We start from the raw sequence: 20005 nt of genomic DNA, 5'->3' as shown, positions 1-20005 counted from the left end.
AGCCCACTGCACAAGGCTTACTCTCAATGTATAATAATGAACCAAATGCTAAGTACTTTTCTGTGTGCTCTATGGACTTATTTGAAAATATGATGCATGATCGCACTTGCACAGTTGATTGTGAAGTAAACACACGATGCACGACAGACATACATATTCAACATTAGGTGTGGCTTCGATTTCAGGGAATCTCTCCTACTTATGAATATTAAACAGCAACTTGATTTGCCCCCGCCCCCTCTTCCCCTGAACTTGCTGTAAAGTCTGGGACAGTCATTCGGACACAGACGGCGCTTTCTTAGCTCGTTGGTATTGTTGTAACAGAGGCGATCAGAAATATATGAAGAAAAAGAACAATAGTCGAAAGGACAAAAAAGTGAGACAAGGGGGCAGGTCATTTTGCATTGGAAATCTATGCTCTTTTCAAAAGGTGTTGTCCTCCACTCGTGCATGTTCAAATCGGAGGAGTATATAGAGCCGTAGGTCGGCCGGACTTTCAGTTTCGCAGCAAACGGCACTATCAAACAGAAGGCATGATTTTGAGACCGAGTTCAAGCTGTGCTGCTTTTTCTATTCATGTCTTCTTGCAATGCATGTGGATTAAGGTACGTGAATATTCAAGCCTATTTCTAACATTTTGCCCATACAGTATTGCTCTAATTTTACAGTTTTCAACATGCACATTTTCAAAAACTGGTTTGTGGGTTTAGGAGGATGCACTAGGAAACTTAAGCATGTTTTCATGTCACCATCAATTTGATTTTCCAAAGTTCCAAAATAAGCAGTGACGCGTGCCTCTGTAAAATAACAGTAAGGGGGTTTATTTGCAATAGTTTGTTGCAAGTTAGTAACTACAAATCACACACTTAACTAATATCGATATTAGCTTGCTAACAAACATTTAACGTTATCTACCTACTTTAGCTTGATAAGATTGGTTGCAGCTAACGTTACTTCTACAGTTGGAAATGTTCAAGCTTGCATACATGTTGATTGACAGTTTGAAAGGAAGGTATCAAAAGGCAAGACTCATTCAAATGAAGTAATGTTGCACATTTCTTTCCAAAAAACAGGTGGCTGTGGCATCAGGACACTTCGAATTGCAAATTGTGTCGATGCAGAACGCGAATGGCGAACTGCAGACGGGTGTGTGCTGCGATGGATCTCGGAATGCCGTAGATCGCAGATGCACGAGGGACGAGTGTGATACCTATTTTAAAGTGTGTCTAAAGGAGTACCAGTTGAAGGTCTCTTCGGCGGGCCCATGCAGTTTCGGGACGGCTTCAACACCCGTGGTCGGAGGGAATACTTTTTCTTTGCGGAACACAAGGAGTGACAAGTCGAGGATTGTGTTACCTTTCAGCTTCGCTTGGCCGGTGAGTTGATTGTGTCGTTGTGTTTATAAAACACGTTCTCCCACTCGGGCGCTCGAGTTTGCTGAGAACTTGAACCCTCAAATATTTTGTCTCAGCAAAGTGCAATTTAGATGAATAGACATGGATAGACTACAAAAAACGATGGGCAAATTAAGTAACTTTTGGATATGTCAATGTCAGCATGTCATGTGAGGCAGGCAAGGCTACACAATGCAAGTTCATGGGCCACAAGACACGGTAGTTTTTTTAGGGGGTAACCTTATTCTTACAACAACAGTATATTATTGTTCAGTCAGATTGGCAGAGAATAAAGTGAGGTGGTCCATAAACTTGCGCTGTCTGAATACTCATCACTAGTGTTCATGCGATAGTTATTGGGAATAGGCTGAAATGTTAAACCAAAATGGGCAAGTCCAAAGTGGTTTCATCGTTTACGAAGAGCTGTAGCGTCGCCTCATTCTACCAGTGACGCGCTGCCTAAACGGGATTCATTCCCGACTGTCTTTTCCTAAAGAGCGTGACCAGTAGCCGAGCCTCAAACAATGGCTTGTGCAAGAATAGGCAATAAAACAGCTGGGTTATCTAGCCGCGGGGTTTACACACAGTGCGCTCCCAGGAAGCAGAGACTTCACTCACTTAACTATACACAATCCTCTGGTTGACTGTTCTCGTGTACCTTTTTTTTTACCATGCCACAATTTTCATGACATAAAGCCATCCATGTTTTGAGCCCATTTTTTTCTATGGCTCTGAGATTATACTGTAGTTTTTGAGAATTGAGAGGAAACATCTTGAATGAGGTAGGCTAGTTGTACCCAGCAATTATTGTCAAGGATTAGGCTATAGTTGACCTAAGAACATGACAACCAAAGTGGACTGATGCTATTTCAATGCAGATATGTTGCCCTGGCAGCATCAAAATGTGTTTTGGACACACAAGGATGTGGCCCCCAAATGGTTTTCTAGACATGCTCCAATATCACTATGAAAAGACCTAGCAAAGAAGCCATTGTCCTATTGCATATTTTCTTTTCCATCTAATTTCTACCTAGCAATTTGGTTAATTACTCAAGATTGTTTGCCCAGAAATACAACAAAGGCAAGCTCAGGGGGAAACTTAATGAAATATTGAATGGGGAATTGGCTTTTTTTTTCACACTTAAATTTGTGGTCGTACAATAACCCCTGTTTTGTATGAATTGTAAATCTGTGCCTCATCAGCATTCAATGAAGAGGTGCCAGGTCATCAATGGGATGAAGTGATTGGATGTTTTGAGGGAGTTGCTAGGTAACGAGGCCTCCCCCTGGGAGAAATGGAATTGGGAGCAAGAGAGGGAGGAGAGCATCTGCAAGGGGGGCATGGTTGATGGAGACAGCTTTTTTTCCCCCTCCAAACCCTTTACTTAGTGTTCTCCATGGCTAGACCTAATGGGTGAAAAATGATGTGTGTTGTGGAAGGGCGATGTTGGATTTATATTGATTTTCATATAGAATCAGGATCTGGATGAAAACATTTTTTAAATCTAAGTCGATTGTAAAGAGTATATTCCTAGAAATAGGGGTTTTTGGAACTATGCCAACATTTTGTTCTGTTTAGCACAGGTGTGGACACTTGAGATTCCCGAGTATGGAATATTTCATAAACTGAACAGTCAGCCAGCATTTAGGACACGATGCCACTACTGTATAGGGGCAGTCGACATTGCCTAAGTCACAAAGGTCTGGGTGTGTACCCTCGCCCCTGACCTTAACACAGGCAGTATAAAGGCCTCTTGTTCCCCCACCGCCCTTTGTCAACCTGGGCGGTTGCGCTTGACTGGTCCCAAGACATTCCATCTTTTTAACCCTGCCACCCTATAGTAACTGGTGTGTTAAATGAAGCAGTCACCGTCCCCTTACTTCGAAGAAGCAGGGGTGTATTCATTAGTGCACACCATAGAAAAACATTTAACTACGGAAAACATTTTGCAACAAAAATTTGTTTCTTATTGAATGATTTTAGGTACGTCCCTCCCCACGTTGGTCCATTTGCTTCTGTTAGTTCCTAGTGAAAAATACACCCCAGGCTTGGCTAGGCTAGAGTGGCCCTGGGTCTGTTTTATATGTCCACAACCCCGACCCCAAATTGGCACTGGCGAACCAAGACAACCTCACTCTGCGTCAGTCTGTTTATTGGGCCCTCAAATGGCAGCCTCTTGCCATGGCCAAAAGTATCGCCAACAACATCTTACTTGCGGTTGTTGAACTTTCATTCCCCCTATTTTCCCCCTCTCCTTTTTGAACTCTCACATGTGACACAGGCCACTGTTCTCCTCTCATTTTTTTTAGAGCTTGGCGAGAGGAGCTCTCTACTCTCTCTCTCCTCTCTCTCTCGGCCCCTGGCTTGACGGCCCTAGCCAGACAGAAGCAGTGACAGCTTATATTAACAGGAGGGGGGCTGAACAATAGCCTCGGGCTGGCAGCGAGGATTATGGGAGATAATGGGAGGCCAGGATGGGAATAATGTGGCTGGGGCTAAGCAACAGGATGCAGCAGTAGACTCAGCAGTGCCGCGGTTCGTTCGGCGGCTCCCAGACTAAACCGTTGTGCTGAAGTTGCCATTATTTTGAAGTTCGGCCCCTATGGCCCATCGGTTGCCTTACTCGCGTAATGCCGGTAGGCCTATTATTCTACCAGCCAGCAGCCCCCAGAGCCAAAGCCTAGAGAAGGATAGAGGCCAGTGGGGATAGACCCCCCCCACCACCACCACCACCACCCATGGTCAAACAGCGGGCTGGAGTTCAGCCAGAGTGACAACATTGATGCTTGGCTTTTCTTTCTCTGTTCATTTTTTTTTTTTTTCGCTCTTGCTTCTCAGCAAGGATTATTCTACTAGTCTCTCTCATCTCTCGTTCTCTTATCTCTCTCCAATCCATCTGTCTGCCTCTGTTTCCCCATCTCTTTCTGTTTCTCTCCATCTCCCTTACTGTCGTAAAAGCCTCATCTACCTTGTATCTGGCGTAGTATGTGTGTGTGTTTAGGAGAGGCAGGGGGAATGCCTGATAAAGGGGGAGAGGTCTGACAGTACAAAACTGAAAAGCACACAGTGATTTATGAGGTGAGGGTAATCCGAACAGCCTGCTTGTATCTTCAGCACAACGCGTCCAGATAGAAGTTTCATTTTAGTGTTTGTCAAACTGGACATTTTTATGTTTGAGAAGCATTGAAAGCTTGTAAATGTCAAAACGCTGGTTTCCTAGACACTGACTTAAGACTAGTCCTGGACCAAAAAAAGATTGCAATGTAGGATTTCCATGAAATGTGTTTTTAGTCCAGGACTAGGCTTAATCTGTGTCTGTGAAACTGGCCCCATATCAGTTGACCTTTGATAAAGGGCTTTCGGCGTGGTGAATAGAGCATGATTTTAAAAAATCCACAATTGTGGTTTCATTCAATGTGGGCAGCGACGACTTTATCCTTCGCCCAAAAGTTCCCCTTTATAGGTAGAGGCCAATCAGGCCACTATAGCGTGAGCCTTGCTCCTACTGCTCTGCAAAACACAGGCACTTATTCACCCTGCCGACTCCCTTCCTGGACGTGCCCAGGCTTGTCTGCTCATTTCACTTGCTTTTTCCCACACTTATCTCAGCCTAATGAAAGCGCCCGGCCGTGCCTCTGTCCTCAACCAAAACTGGTACGGAACATGTAGTTGGGCACCGTTCCAAAATTACTCAATCGTTTTGAAGGAGGGAGTGACGTAGGGGAGAAAGTGGGCAAGCCACCACTAGTCTGGGGAAAGAAGGGATGGTGTGCTTTGCTTTCTTACCTGGCTGCTATTTACCATTTTGGTAAACATTACTTTGGCACAGTCGACCGGTGGCATGTACTAACCGAATGGGTTTGGCAGGGGGAGATGTTTTGAAATAATTTTTCTTTGATATTTGTGAGGAAATAACAGTTTTGACTGGAGTTTATTTAAGGACAGTGCTTTTTAAATTGTGAAATTCCCAAGCTTTGGATAGTATATGAAAGTTGAGTTGACTTGGCTACCACTGTTTAGCACATCTCTTTATTTCAATGGTTATGATCACGAATCATGATATGCAAAATGGCTGCACACACAGTTGGCGCTGCTGTGTGGTTTTCCCCAAATCTTGACATCATCTGGATTTCCTGGGAGTAATAACCAGTAATTAGACTGACATCCATATAAGATAACGATCAGTGATTCAATGGAACAATGTAGCTAGCTGCTAGGCTGTGCAGGGCTATGTGTGCCAGTGAACCAGCGTTGTGTTTGTTTTAAATGGGACAAAGTGGCAAGGCCATAAGCCCCACACAAGAGGCCGGGCATGCCTCCAAGGGAGAGGGAGGGAAAGAACAAGCTGTCTGCCCCGACCACCCCAACCCCCTCATCACCCCCCTGTTTCCACCACCACACACTCTTTTCTCCCCCTCTCATATTTTTGGAGCTTCATTGACAAGTGATACAAGGAGTGCTCATGTGAATGTTGGCAAGTGAGTGTCGTGAGTGGAGAGAGGCCCTCTGACTGGAGCCAAGTATGGACACACATACACACACTTGCATTCGGCACGCACTTACACTTATTAGCTCGCACATACACACAATTGCGCTTGCACACAAACCGATATATGATGCACCCAGATGAAAACTCATGATACTGTACACAACAGTCTCAAATGAATGAAGGCCCGCATACACACACTCTTGGCACACACACTTCCCCCCCTCAGCCCAGCCCTTCACGGCTCTCCGCTGTCTGTTATCCGATACCGGTGAGAGCGATGGGGGCCTTAAGAGAGACAGTTTCAAAGAGGTGCCGAAATAATGGACCCCCGTCCCCATAACGCACACACAAGTATACACACACTGAAATCGCCTTTTACACACACACACACACACAGAGACACACACAGAGCAGAGATTCAAACCCACTACCTCAACCATTCTATTCTATCTATTACAGCGCCCTCAAGTCGCTCCACACAACTACTCACAGTGCACTGGAAGGAAAAAATAAAGGAAAGGAACCCAGGATGGTTTTTAAACAATGCCAGTGGTTTGCTCTATCGCCACTCTTGATCTCTCTATCCGGGGAGGAGAAAGCAGTGGGTTAATTTTGGGGTGGGTTGCTGGAAGGGTGAGTGGCTTAGCCCGCCCGGATCAGAGGGCTGCTGGCGCCTCGGGGGGGGATAGCTGCGCTCTCTCTAATCTGCAACATATGGAGAACGGCCAATGGACAGACACGGCGTTAAACGCCACCATACCCACTCGCTTGCGGCTCTCTGGTGTGTGTGCTCACGAATGGGAAGGAGTTTGGCTGTATTTACGCTATTCCCTGTAAATGTGTGCCTATAATGAAATGTTTTATTTTATTGATAAAGGTACACGCTGCATTAATGTTATACCAGATCTAACAACAGTTATTACCTCAGATGGGACTTTCTCTTCCCCAATTCTTTAGATTTCTGCCAATATGTTATGTCCATTCAAACAGTAGGCTAAATAAGAAGTAGCCTATAGCCAACTCTGTTAATAGGAACTATGCAGAAAGGAATCTAAAAGTAAACCTGTATCAGCCAGGGGTGAAAGGATTAACGCAGCTGTGGCTTTAATTTTTTCTGACACCTCTCTCTGTCTTATCAATCTTCTCTCTCCAGAGGTCCTATACGTTGATCGTGGAGGCCTTGGACTTCAACAATGACTCTTCTACGGGCAGTGAGTATTATCCCCCACCATTATGTTATTTTTATATATATATATATATATTCATTCCATTCGGTTTCACATTACAAAAGCAACATGAGTGGTGATCCCAGGACAAAATTGGGTGGGGGGGCTTAATTTCTTGGTAAGGGACATTTTGGGGAAGGGAAATTTGTGCTTATAAAAATGTTTTTAAAGGCTGATGGCAGGTGCAGGCCATGGTCATGCCACTATTCTGTGTGTGGGGTACACACTCACACATTGGCCTTTATGATACTCACATTCACCCCCCCAATTTGAAAAGCCATTGGTTGGCATTACTGACCAACGTTAGGCAGAACTATCAAGCATAAATAACCTGGAGTCGTTCCCTCTGCCTCTCGTACTCCCCTACCATCCATATAGCTCTCAACTGTCATTTTACACAATACTCTCATTCAGAAAACAGTGACGGTAGTATAGACTGGTAGGGGAGAGAGTGAGGAGGAGATGGAGAGAGATCACACTACAGATTTGAGCGTTGTTTGTTTTCAGCCCGACCGTTAGGCAGTCAGTGGGAGTTAAGGCTGTGTGTTGCATTTGGCATTCCTCAGGGAACCATTATAGTTCCAGTGTTAAATCGGCCCCAGGGTACGCTGACCCCTGTCCAGGTGTGCTTTGGCCCAGAAGGAGGGCAGGGCAGTAGTTCCACCACAGCCAGGTCTACACCGAGCATGAAACTAATCATCGCATTCGGGCCAATAAAGCCCAAATGCAGAAAGGTTAGTGTGCGGTTGAAGACTTGTATTTTTCGAAAGCCCTCCCGCTGACAAGCACACACAACAAGCCAGCTAGATCAATGAAAACGTCTGCCAAGGAAGAGGGCCAAGTGAGGACAGGCCAAATATTGGCCGTCTCATTTAGCGTCAACAAGCTAAGTGCCCTGGGCACGTGGCCAGTTAGCCTCCAATAAGCAGACACATTAAAAGCCTATCACAGTTGTGCTGCTAATGCTATCCAGATACACTGCTACGGCTAACCTTAGTCTAGAGTTAGCGTCTCTAAATTGTGCTTACATAATCTTAAATTACAAGTTACCGTGGTAACAAGTCGGCACCGACATGATAGTTCGGTGCCGACTCATTGCCCCGAGCGGTATTCACCACAGAACTAAGAGGTTTAAATGTTTGGTCAAATCACCAGGACAGTACAGTTTCTTGGGGTTGGCTGTTTCTCACACCGTCAACCGTCCCAGGGCTTTCCTGTTTGATATGGTGGGTCACAGTTTGCTTCCAGGTCTTTCTTTTTTTTTCTCGAGGACCCTGGGTTAATTTTGTCCGTTTTGCCAAACCACAACACCCTCGCCGTCAAACTATTCCCGGGCCTCAGGTAGTGAGAGGGCGTCACCTCACCCCGACCACACTTTGCACTCCACTGGCGAAATACCACATTGGCGCTCAGGGTTCTAGAACGGCATGGAATAGTACTACTACGGCCCACCACTACAACTGCCGTAACAAAGCAGCTTTCCCTCCAAGAAAAGAGTAAACAAATCAAATCAAATCAAATTTTATTTGTCACATACACATGGTTAGCAGATGTTAATGCGAGTGTAGCGAAATGCTTGTGCTTCTAGTTCCGACAATGCAGTAATAACGAACAAGTAATCTAACTAACAATTCCAAAAAAACTACTGTCTTATACACAGTGTAAGGGGATAAGGAATATGTACATAAGGATATATGAATGAGTGATGGTACAGAGCAGCATAGGCAAGATACAGTAGATGATATCGAGTACAGTATATACATATGAGATGAGTATGTAAACCAAGTGGCTAGTGATACATGTATTACATAAGGATGCAGTCGATGATATAGAGTACAGTATCTACGTATGCATATGAGATGAATATGTAGGGTAAGTAACATTATATAAGGTAGCATTGTTTAAAGTGGCTAGTGATATTTACATTTCCCATCAATTCCCATTATTAAAGTGGCTGGAGTAGAGTCAGTGTCATTGACAGTGTGTTGGCAGTAGCCACTCAATGTTAGTGGTGGCTGTTTAACAGTCTGATGGCCTTGAGATAGAAGCTGTTTTTCAGTCTCTCGGTCCCAGCTTTGATGCACCTGTACTGACCTCGCCTTCTGGATGACAGCGGGGTGAACAGGCAGTGGCTCGGGTGGTTGATGTCCTTGATGATCTTTATGGCCTTCCTGTAGCATCGGGTGGTGTAGGTGTCCTGGAGGGCAGGTAGTTTGCCCCGGTGATGCGTTGTGCAGACCTCACTACCCTCTGGAGAGCCTTACGGTTGAGGGCGGTGCAGTTGCCATACCAGGCGGTGATACAGCCCGCCAGGATGCTCTCGATTGTGCATCTGTAGAAGTTTGTGAGTGCTTTTGGTGACAAGCCGAATTTCTTCAGCCTCCTGAGGTTGAAGAGGCGCTGCTGCGCCTTCCTCCCGATGCTGTCTGTGTGAGTGGACCAATTCAGTTTGTCTGTGATGTGTATGCCGAGGAACTTAAAACTTGCTACCCTCTCCACTACTGTTCCATCGATGTGGATGGGGGGGTGTCCCCTCTGCTGTTTCCTGAAGTCCACAATCATCTCCTTAGTTTTGTTGACGTTGAGTGTGAGGTTATTTTCCTGACAACAAACTCAACGCTTAAGTTTTTGTTAATTTTCGCGCCCCGTTGTCAAAGCTCGCAGAGGCTGAATGGAATTTAAGTGGGCAGACTGTTTTGGACAGTTTAAAAATATATATTTTTTTTTTTAATTCTGTCATTTGCATTACTGCCTTTCTGTATTTCTTGACTACCAGAGGACTTCTTACTGGAAAATGGGATTAGGAGGCAGTGACTGCCCTAACATAGTGACATGGCAGCACTGGCATGGGAGGGATGCCGTCCTCTTTCCCTCGAGGGCTGACCCTGGTGAAGTCGAGTTTGTTTGGGTGCAAGGGTGGCGAAGTGGGCAGGGACAGAAGGGGGCATCACCTCTTATGTCTGTTGGCAGCTGTAGCCTTGGATGGCAATTCATATTTGGGCATTTACCCAGTGATATTTGGAGACACTGTATTAGTAAAGTCCGAGAAGTGGCATTAAAATGACCCAAAGCAAGACTCTTTGTCTCGCTGAATGGGCATTCACATCATGCGTTGACTTCTGTGTATGTATTGTATGACTGCATTTGTCTTTGCCTCCACCTTATGCACATGCGTTTCCTACCAGTCCCTCTGACTCCTCTGTCTTCGCAATCCATTTCCCTCCATCAGGCGTGGGAGGCGAGAGGATCGAGAAGGCTGTTCAGTCGGGCATGATCAACCCCAGCCGCCAGTGGCAGAGCCTGAAGCACAACGGGCCGGTGGGCCAGTTTGAGTACCAGATTCGGGTCAGCTGTGACGAGCACTACTATGGTTTCGGCTGCAACAAGTTCTGCCGTCCGCGCAATGACTTTTTTGGCCACTACAACTGTGACCACAACGGCAACAAGACCTGCCTCGAAGGGTGGTCTGGACCAGAATGCAGCACTGGTAAGCGGGAGGGATTTAACCAAAGTAGTTGTCTGTAATTTTACAGCAACGTGAAGTCAAGCTAAAGAAGTTATCTTTTTCCATGAGGTTAGATATTTGAACAAAGCTCAAAAGGCATTCATCAAGTGACATTCATCAACAATCAATTGGAATATATAATTCAAATGACATTAATAACAGTGGGCCTTTAAGGGCAACTTGTGCTTTAGCGACTTGGCCCACAATTGACAGAAATTGCGTTGAGGTGAAACTGACCAGAGAGAGAATGAACACTAGGCTAAATTATATAATTTAGGGGTGGGGTCAAGCTGGCCTCTTCAACCATTGACACGAGGGCATATTGTCTTAACGCAGCAGACTTTGGCCACGGCCGGCCCGGCAGGCTTTTACAAATAGTTAGCGTTGCCGTTTGGAATTTGGGCTGTTTGCAACGCACCAGCGCACCCCCTAGGCCTTAGTATCCTAGCGGGGAGCGATAGCAGGGCTCCGGGATAAGTCTTGGATTTTGTAGGATTACTGCCCCGGTTAGAGCTTAGGACATTCCCACGAGTTTGGAGATGAGATGGGGGAGCTGTCTGACATCATCATGCTGACTCTTCGTGTTTTTTTTGTCACTCTTACTCCCCCCCTGTGAATTTCTTGCTGACTTCTCACCGTCACAACACTTGACTTTCTTTCTCTCCCCCTCTCGCTTTCTCCTTTACTTCCTCCCTCATTCTCTTTCTATCTCTCTCAGCTATTTGCAGGCAAGGCTGCAGCACTGAACACGGTTCCTGTAAATTGCCCGGAGATTGCAAGTAAGCACCCCTTTTCCCAACACAACCATTTTCAGCTAACCTAAGTTATTAAAAAATGTTAAAAAATAAAAAACTCTGAAAAGAGCCAGACTCAAAATCTCACTCCCGACTTGTTGTCACTCAGCAGCACCCTTGTTCCACATGGAAATAACACCATTGGCAGGGGGAATTCCCAATACCATGCGTTCTGCCCACTTTGGATTGGCATCAGACTCGATGGAGACATAGTCATTTCTGGCAGTGTCTTAGATGACACTATACGTTATACATGTTACTATACGTGGCAATCAAACTCGCAGCCCTTGATTGTGATGTGTTCGTTAGGCACCAAACAGAAGAAAACAGACTGAAGCAGGAAGTGACTGTTTTACATTGCGTGCCCTAATAAGCACAACCCAATGAATCCCCCCTCCCATCATCCAGAGCTGTGAAGGGCCTGAACCTTTGCATGTTTTGGGAAGGGGCCCCCAGAGTGGTGAGAGCTTGATGGCGGTGGTGGTGGAATGTGGTCTCGAAGACCGCTGTCAAATTCAAAGGATTTTTTTCCCCCTTTCTTTCACCTGTCTGTTTCCCCACCCTCTTTTCACCTCCCAACAGCGCAATGCTTTGATTTAGCCCTTTAGTCTCGCAGCCAAGAAACAATCGGAAGTGGCGGTAGGAGAAGTTAGCATGTTGTGGCGATTCTGGAGAAGCTTCTATGGCTTCTTCTGAACTCAAACACACATCTGATTCTTACGGGAGGCTGCAGTGAAATGGTACTTTTGATGGCTTCATATTTTTTGCAGCTTTCATTCAAGCCATTCAGTAGGTAGGAGGTGGATATATTGAGTATCTGGGATAGTTATCCAATGCATGTAGCAAAGGTGGGCTGGGCATGGATACCAGGAATGAATGTGGGGGGGGTGTATACGATTCGCTCTGTTATCCTAATGACTTTAGGATGAAAAGTTTACCCCTGCTAGTGCACTGTCCAGACAAGCACTTTTACTTACTCAAGGAGCAGCCTTGGCCCAGCCCAACCCATTCGTGTGTGTTTTAAGCGGGATAGTGTCGATCGGTTGTCCCCTGCATTGAATATTTATCGAGTGCGTGTGTGTCCTGCAGGTGTCTGTACGGCTGGCAGGGCGAGTACTGTGATAAGTGCATCCCTCACCCGGGATGTGTGCATGGAAGCTGCGTGGAACCGTGGCAGTGCCTCTGTGACACAAACTTTGGCGGCCAGCTCTGCGACAAAGGTAAGCATACACATGCACGCATGCAAATACACACCAGAGAAGTACACTACAAAGCATGGTCATTGAGTTGGCCAGCTAACTTTGATAACAACCATAAATAGGCCTACTGATTTTCTGGTTTAAGCTAAACTTAGATGTTTTTGGTTGTTGAGTCAATTACAGGTTGTGTGTGAGATATATATTTATTCATGAATATTTAGGCAAGTTAGCTGGCTAACTCATTGATCCTGCTTAGTGGTATACCCCTCTGCTCTGTAGATATACAGCTGATAACTGGTGCCCTCACAAACACACTCATCCATTTGCTGTGAAATACCAACACACTCATACTTTTCCCTCCCTGTCTTCCAGACCTGAACACATGTGGTACGTTCCAGCCCTGTCTGAACATGGGGACCTGCAGCAACACTGGACCTGACAAGTACCACTGTGCCTGTCCTGACGGCTACTCTGGTGTCAACTGCGAGAAAGGTGAGTCACCTGACGAGACACGTGTGTGTGTGTGTAAATAGGTAAGTCGCTTGTAGTGTCTAGGGTCTGGTTCCACTCAATGTTTATTCCTTATGAGAGTGAAATTGGAGTAGAAGATAAGATTAACTGTATTGTCCCAGAGTGAAATTAGTCTTGGACACTCAAGCGCAGCAAATCTACTATGTTGGAGAATCTCTCTCCTGTCTCCCACTCAACTTTTTTCATTTTCTGGTGACGATTGAGAGAGAAAAGGGTGTTTGTTTTCTCAAGACTGGTCGGTGAGATCTGAGTCATGTGGTGCGACGGGGTGGGAAGTCGAGGGGTCATGGTTCAGGGGTTCAGCCCCGTGCTTAACCCCATCCAGGGAGATTCCGTTCGTGGGGCGGTCTCACGCGTCACTCCAGCCAGGAGGTGACGACCTCATTAAGGTATCATCAAGGGAAACGGGAACAGAAGGAGACACAGTAACGGAGCTAACCTTTCTGAGGGTGGAATGTAATTCCAGCTTCATCAACAAATCTAACAGTTACCTCACATCTTCAAGTTGTTTAAAATGTGTCAATTGTTAGAATCAAGGTTGGTTTCTATAAAGTTTGAGTTTTGATCATAGGGATGTCATAGAGTTGTATGTCTTTTCTTTTTCTTTAGTTGAGGATGTTTCAATGAAGTTGGGTCGAATTTGATCATTAGGATAAGTAGATGGTCATTGTTTTGTATGGGGGTCAATGGAGGCATGACTCGGCTAATTGAGGGGAAAGCTCCCTGTAGGCGTTGGCAGTCAAACACGCCCGCTCTGTGTTTGTCTGGGACAGTTGCCACTGTTTGTAGCGAGGTTTTGAAAACTATCGCTGGTCATCTTGAGAGCGAGGGAACGAGGGAGAGAACGAGGAAAAGAAGAGGGGGATTCCAGCTTCCAGCCAAGCCTGAATTCTCCTTTTTCTCTCCCAGCCAGACCAACAACATTAAACCCCCTCCTGTGCTCCTTCTATTCCTCCCGTGCCCCTAGCCCGCTGACACCAATCAACAGTCATCTCCCTCTCGCCCCCCTCGGGTGGGAGTCCCAAATGGCACCCTATTCAGTGCACTACTTTTGACCAGGCACGTAGTGCATTATATAGAGAATAGGTTGCCAGATCTGCCAGCCAAAGAATGCAGAGCATTAATTGATTTGAGCGGAGGAATCCGTCGTGACTTGAGTTTGCTATTCTCTTCTCTCGTCCTCCCGCGACGGGATGGACAATGATTTACGCTTGGGTGGAAGTCACGGCGCGTCGCTCGGCGGGGTCAGCATGCCGTGACAGACGATTTCCTGCTAGCTGGCTAGAGTAAACGCTAAGGCTATAGGGCTAGGGCCCTGGGGGGCTAGTGAGAGTGAAATGGGAGAGGGGATGTTTTTTTTTCTTTTTTTCTAACGACGTAGGCCTAGTGGGAGATCGGACCCTCTGTCTTTCTCTTTCTGTCTCTTGCTTTCTTTCTGTGTCTTTCTCATTGAGAAATGTTGTTCTTTCTCTTGTTCTGTTTATTTCTCTTGCACTCAGCACTCTTTATCTTTTCCTATCTCTCCTTCCCCCTCTCGCTCCTCATCTTGCGGTGTGGTCCAGAGCTGGTTAGTGAAAGGTCAAAGGGGCTTTCCACTCCACTGGCTGTAGCCTAGCTGGGCCAGAGAAAGCTGCTGGGAACTGACTGTAGCGAGGGGGAAAACCCACCCTACCCTCCTGCAGTGTGAGAACTAACTGAGTTTGGGAGTTTAACTCTATCTGTTCTCCACCTTTCCCCTCTCCCCCCTTTTCTTTCTCTCCCTTCTTACTCAAATCCCTCTCCCTTTTACCCGCTCGATCTACCTCTTGCTCTGTCTCTCGGTCCGTAGCAGAGCATGCCTGTCTGTCGGAGCCCTGTTTTAACGGAGGGAGCTGTTTGGAGACCAGTCAGGGCTTCGAGTGCCAGTGTGCCCCCGGCTGGAGTGGCCCCTCCTGCAGCATCAGTAAGTAATACATTATAGTATGAAATACCTGAGGTTTGGGTCATTTTAAATTCAATATTATACTGGCCTTGTTCGTGCCAATTGACGCATCTTTTGGACATCAACATTCTAACAGTCAAATATATTTCATCTATGCTATCGTAAAAATGATTATCTTGTTGTGTTTATGAAGGTCTTAGGCAACATTAAAAATGAAAATTATGTTCTTTCACCCCCTCAAAATATTTTATTAATGTATGGTACTGTATAGAAAAATCACTAAACATAGAATTTCAAGTGTAGAAATCGACTTTATTTGTGAAGTGCCTTAGTTTTAACAATGAAACAAAAAGCATGTGCGTTGGAACACTGTAACCGCTTATATTTATAATGACAAAACAAATACAAGTAACCCAAACCAACAAGACACATGATCTGTCAGCAAGATGCGTGGTCAATTGAAGAGAATCTCAGTTGCATAATGTCAGTATTGGCACCATTTGTGCTTGATAAATAGTGGAAATCAGCACAAAAGCCATAATGGCATTATAATGAATGTGTCGATTTTAAAACCGCAGTCAAAAATAGTCCATTATTGTCAGTTATTAAACACATTATTTGTGGCCCCGCTCGTGCTTACAGTTTGTTGTGCATCTTCACCTAATGGCATCAGTTGGATCTTTTTATTTAGGTGTTATCCCTTATCCTAACAGTCATCACAAATTTTTGTCGCTTGCAACACTTCGCACAAACAAGTCGCTTGCTCGCAGCTGAAACTGGTTTTGTGTGTCTTGTTTGTTTTGCGAGTACATCTGCCCACCTGGCAGTTTCTACTTGGCTTGCACAATTGCTTGCGTGGAATCTTTGCTTGCTGCCTTGGTCCTCGTATGTCTCTCACTTAGTCCGTGTACTTAGACTCATGATGAAGTCTCTCCTGCTCATGGGGTTCATGCACTGCGTAAACAACACGTGTGTTGATAGCAGCCAAGTCAAGCATGTTTGTAGAACCGTGACAGGCCAGCGGCGAGTTCCTCCTTTCACTGTACAGCTGTGCCATCTGATCCAAAAGATCCACAACCTATAGAATAAAGTAGACAACATTCAGGTTATTTTCTCATAGGAAAAACGCGTTGTATAAGTTGATCTATCCAAATATGGCGACGCGTACAGTGGTGTGAAAAATACCACTTGTCGTACTTGAGTAATTATCTATTTTAAGGTCTCAAAGTATATTTAATATACTTAAGTATCAAAAGTAAATGCTATAAATCCTCTCAAATTCCTTATGTTAAAGCAAACGAGACGGCCTGATATTCTTCTTAGGGGAGATAGCCCGGGGAACAAGCCAACACTCCGACATAATTCACAAACGAAGCATTTGTGTTTAGTGAGACCTCCAGATCTGAGGCAGTAAGGAAGACCACATGTTCTCTTGATAAATGCGTGAATTAGACCATGTTGCTGTCCTGCTAAGCATTCAAAATGTACGGGAGTGAAAAAGTACATGTTTTCTTTAGGAATGTAGTGGTAATCCCAAAATATTTAAGTAGTTTTGACTTAACTTTACACCACTGGATGCATATTCTTTGTTCGGTATTAGTTCATAATAGTTTTCTCTTTGTGTCCTTGCCGCTGGTGCTCATGGTGCAAACGGTATTTCTTGCCATGCATTGGTAAAGTGTGACAACACTCATTCTTCAGCAACGCTGTAGAGTACTGCTGATGTGCAGGTGCCTTATTTTGCACAGAGGGTGGAGCTCCATTCTCGCTTTGTTAATGGTGCCAACCAGGCTTGTTTTCTTTGCAAGCAACTTGTTTGCCAATAACTGATGTGAAGAAATTGTCCGTGTTGACATTTCTCCGCTACCGTTTTTAGATTATAAATCGAATAGATGAATGACATGCCCTCGTTAAACTGGTTATAACTCCAGTTGTGTTTTGTGATATTAATAGGGGTTAAGATTTGAACAACCACAGTGTGTTATATAGACTTATTCAGGAATAGACAAGGATGGCGGGGACATGACTTTAAAACTGTAAATGTATTTTGTGTCATTATGACACCATCAGCCTTTCAAGCGCTAGAGACCTAGCCATTGTCATGAACTTTTGATTTGACATTCCCCCCCAGATGTGGATGAGTGTTTCCCCAACCCCTGTGGCCATGGGGGCACCTGCCAGGACCAGGTCAACGGCTTCAAGTGCACCTGTCCCTTCCAGTGGAGCGGCAAGACCTGCCTCATCGGTCAGTCAGTCCTCTATCCCATAACACCCTGCACCTCGTCTATCATACGGTCGTCACTATTTGGCCAAGTTGCAAAGTCTGACTTTGCATCTTGGCCATCTCGCTTGAACCCTATCATATAACCACTGAGCTCTCATTCATCCTCTATATTCCCCCCTCCCTTAACTACTCCTCTATCCCACAAATTCCGGCACCTCCTCTATCATACAACCACCAGGTTTGCTGTCATCCTCTATCCAATTTTTTGTTTTACCTCCTATATCCCACAATCCCCATGCAACTCCTCTACCTATATCCCCTCTATCACAGAAACAATTGTACTCTTATATCCTACAAACCTCTACCTTCTATCTCACAACAACAACCTAGTCCTTCTCTATCCCACTACCACCTATATATCCTACTACCATAGAGAGAGTATTGATCTCTATGCCCACTACGGAGTTGGTAGATTATATACTTTATTTGGCCCACTGATACAGGATCAAATATCTCTTCTCTCACTAATGGTTGAAGTTAGTTTCCTAGATCTGTGGTTGAGGGCAACTTCTAACCACCTTGCTACAATTAGAGGATTTCCTTAGGACACAGATCTAGGACCAGCTTACACTCTCCAAATCTGAACCTTAACCATTAGGGGGGGAATCTCCAAACTGACATTAGTTAAGCTTCTAAGTGCAAATTCATCATACCACCCTTGTCTTTTGGTGGCGCTCTAGTGTGAAGATTTAGAAACGGCGTGCCAGGATGGGGAAAGTTCCTTCGGCATTCCATTCCATGGCTGCTTTTGGGATTCCTCTGGGGGCAGAGATAATGTGGGGTTTCCTAAGCCGGGGGATCATCCTTTGAGGAATGGCCGTGTGTTTTTAAAGTGCTTAGAATGAGGAGTGAGAGGATGGGTGTCTTCACTGCTGCCTTGATCCACACTCCTTCACCCCACCTGGCACATTTTGTGTTTGTTGCCTTTCACCATGGGGACCTGCTCTGATGCGGTTTGAATGCAGACCACCAGAAAAGACCATAGAAATATAATTCCTAGAATAGGCATTCACAAGTCAATGGGTGGGTGACAGGGGAAACGATTCTATTCCTATGGCTGCCGACACTTCGCAGTTGCATGCCGAATGCCCTGTAAGAGGAATGAAGGAATTAAATGTTTTGTGGGTTTCAGACGCCAATGAGTGCGAAGGCGACCCCTGCCTGAATGCCAACTCCTGCCGGAACCTGATTGGAGGGTACTTCTGCGAGTGCCTCCCTGGTTGGATGGGCCAGAACTGCGACACCAGTGAGTTATTTTTTTTTTCTCTCAATGAAAAGGCCTGTCGCTTGTTCTAATGCAGAGGTGGGCAAGTCTGGTTCCAGGGAGCAGCAGGGGAAACAGGCTTTTGTTCCAGCCCAGCACTAACATGGGTAATTCAACTAATCATGGTTGGCAATTGAAAGCCTGCTCACCCTGCCATTCAATCTCCAGAGTCTAAAGTTGCACACCCCTGTTCTAAAATGAAGCAATGTTACGTTAAGTGCCAGTAGCAACTTTAAACAACTGTTCTAGCGCCCGTTTTGGAAGTGAGTTTATGACTGACGGTTAGGACTGAGGCTGGCTCAGTGTTTTTTGTTGTTTTTTTGGTCATGGACTAATAGTTCTGGAGTGGTCTGTCTGAAATTGGACGACAGGAAAAAAAACAAATACAAATAATAGTAATGCACGTTTTTATAACATGGGCGCTCAAACAATCGCGTGAAGCACCAGCGCACCGAGGCCCCGCATGAATCGCACCCTTTTTTTAACCTCAAACAAGGCTTTACTTGAGGAAAGCTTGTGGGAAATCTTGACAAGAAAGCCTTATCAAGGCCTCTCCTCGGCGGAGCTCAAATTGTATACGTGTATTTATTTTTATTTGATTGTTACAAATTGTTTCCACAGATATTAATGACTGCCAGGACCAGTGTCAAAATGGGGGAACCTGCAAGGTAGGTTTATTGTGTTTCTCCCAAATGGCATCCTATTCCCTATATAGTGCACTACTTTTGACCAGAACCCTATCATGAGGAATAGGGTGCCATTTGGGACATAGATGTGTTCTTATTTTTCTGGAATGTACCGGTCCTGGTCGATTGACATATTTCGGATACTTCCTGGCATATTGGAGTTGTTTTTGGCTGCTTTCTCTCCCCTTCCCCTCTTCCTCCCCCTTCCTTTATGGCAGGTTTAAAAATGGCAAACCGCTGAGACATGCTTTCAGAACACAGACATGAGTTGCTCGGGCAATGCTAACAAAGAGTCGGGCAGAAGACATGAATGCTTGTGGAGGAGGGCAGAATGGGAGGGAGGGAATAGGCAGAAGGTCTTCATGACTACAATAGATCAGATTACCGTAAACATTCTCGTCCCCTGCCAGGAAAAAGAAATGTCTTAATTATTTTCCAACCCTTTCACAATGGCTTGTTTTCCTTACCGTTCTGTACCTCACACACACTTTTTTATTTTTTCCTTTCTCCGTTTTCTTCCCCTCCCTAGGACATGGTGAACGGGTACCGCTGTGTTTGTCCGTCGGGCTTCGGCGGTGAGCACTGCGAGAAGGATGTAGATGAGTGCGCCAGTGGCCCGTGCCTGAACGGCGGCCGTTGCAAGGACGACGTCAACGGCTTCCAGTGCCTGTGCCTGCCCGGTTTCTCTGGCAACTTCTGTCAGGTGAGCAG

At 45.4% G+C, this 20005-nt stretch overlaps 1 protein-coding gene across 3 annotated transcripts in view; it reads left to right on the top strand.

Annotated features, from left to right (window-relative positions):
• The first annotated feature begins 259 nt into the window (after positions 1-259).
• LOC112247801 (protein jagged-1b) overlaps positions 260-20005 on the top strand; it is a 34254-nt gene continuing 14508 nt past the window's right edge. For 2 of the 3 annotated variants that reach the window (XM_042310664.1, XM_042310663.1), the window contains exons 1-12: positions 260-605; positions 1074-1376; positions 7038-7095; positions 10340-10597; positions 11334-11394; positions 12499-12629; positions 12981-13100; positions 14968-15081; positions 17192-17305; positions 18477-18590; positions 19230-19276; positions 19824-19997. In XM_042310664.1, coding sequence (XP_042166598.1) covers positions 534-605; positions 1074-1376; positions 7038-7095; positions 10340-10597; positions 11334-11394; positions 12499-12629; positions 12981-13100; positions 14968-15081; positions 17192-17305; positions 18477-18590; positions 19230-19276; positions 19824-19997 — 1566 coding nt within the window. In that variant the 5' untranslated portion in view covers positions 260-533. The remainder of the gene's footprint in view (positions 606-1073; positions 1377-7037; positions 7096-10339; positions 10598-11333; positions 11395-12498; positions 12630-12980; positions 13101-14967; positions 15082-17191; positions 17306-18476; positions 18591-19229; positions 19277-19823; positions 19998-20005) is intronic. The other variant, XM_042310665.1, reaches the window with a different exon arrangement.

Source organism: Oncorhynchus tshawytscha, linkage group LG32 (genome assembly GCF_018296145.1).
Source record: "Oncorhynchus tshawytscha isolate Ot180627B linkage group LG32, Otsh_v2.0, whole genome shotgun sequence".
Classification (NCBI taxonomy): Eukaryota; Metazoa; Chordata; class Actinopteri; order Salmoniformes; family Salmonidae; genus Oncorhynchus; species Oncorhynchus tshawytscha.
Note: the sequence above shows the minus strand (reverse complement) of the source record. Positions and strands in the feature narration are given on the sequence as shown.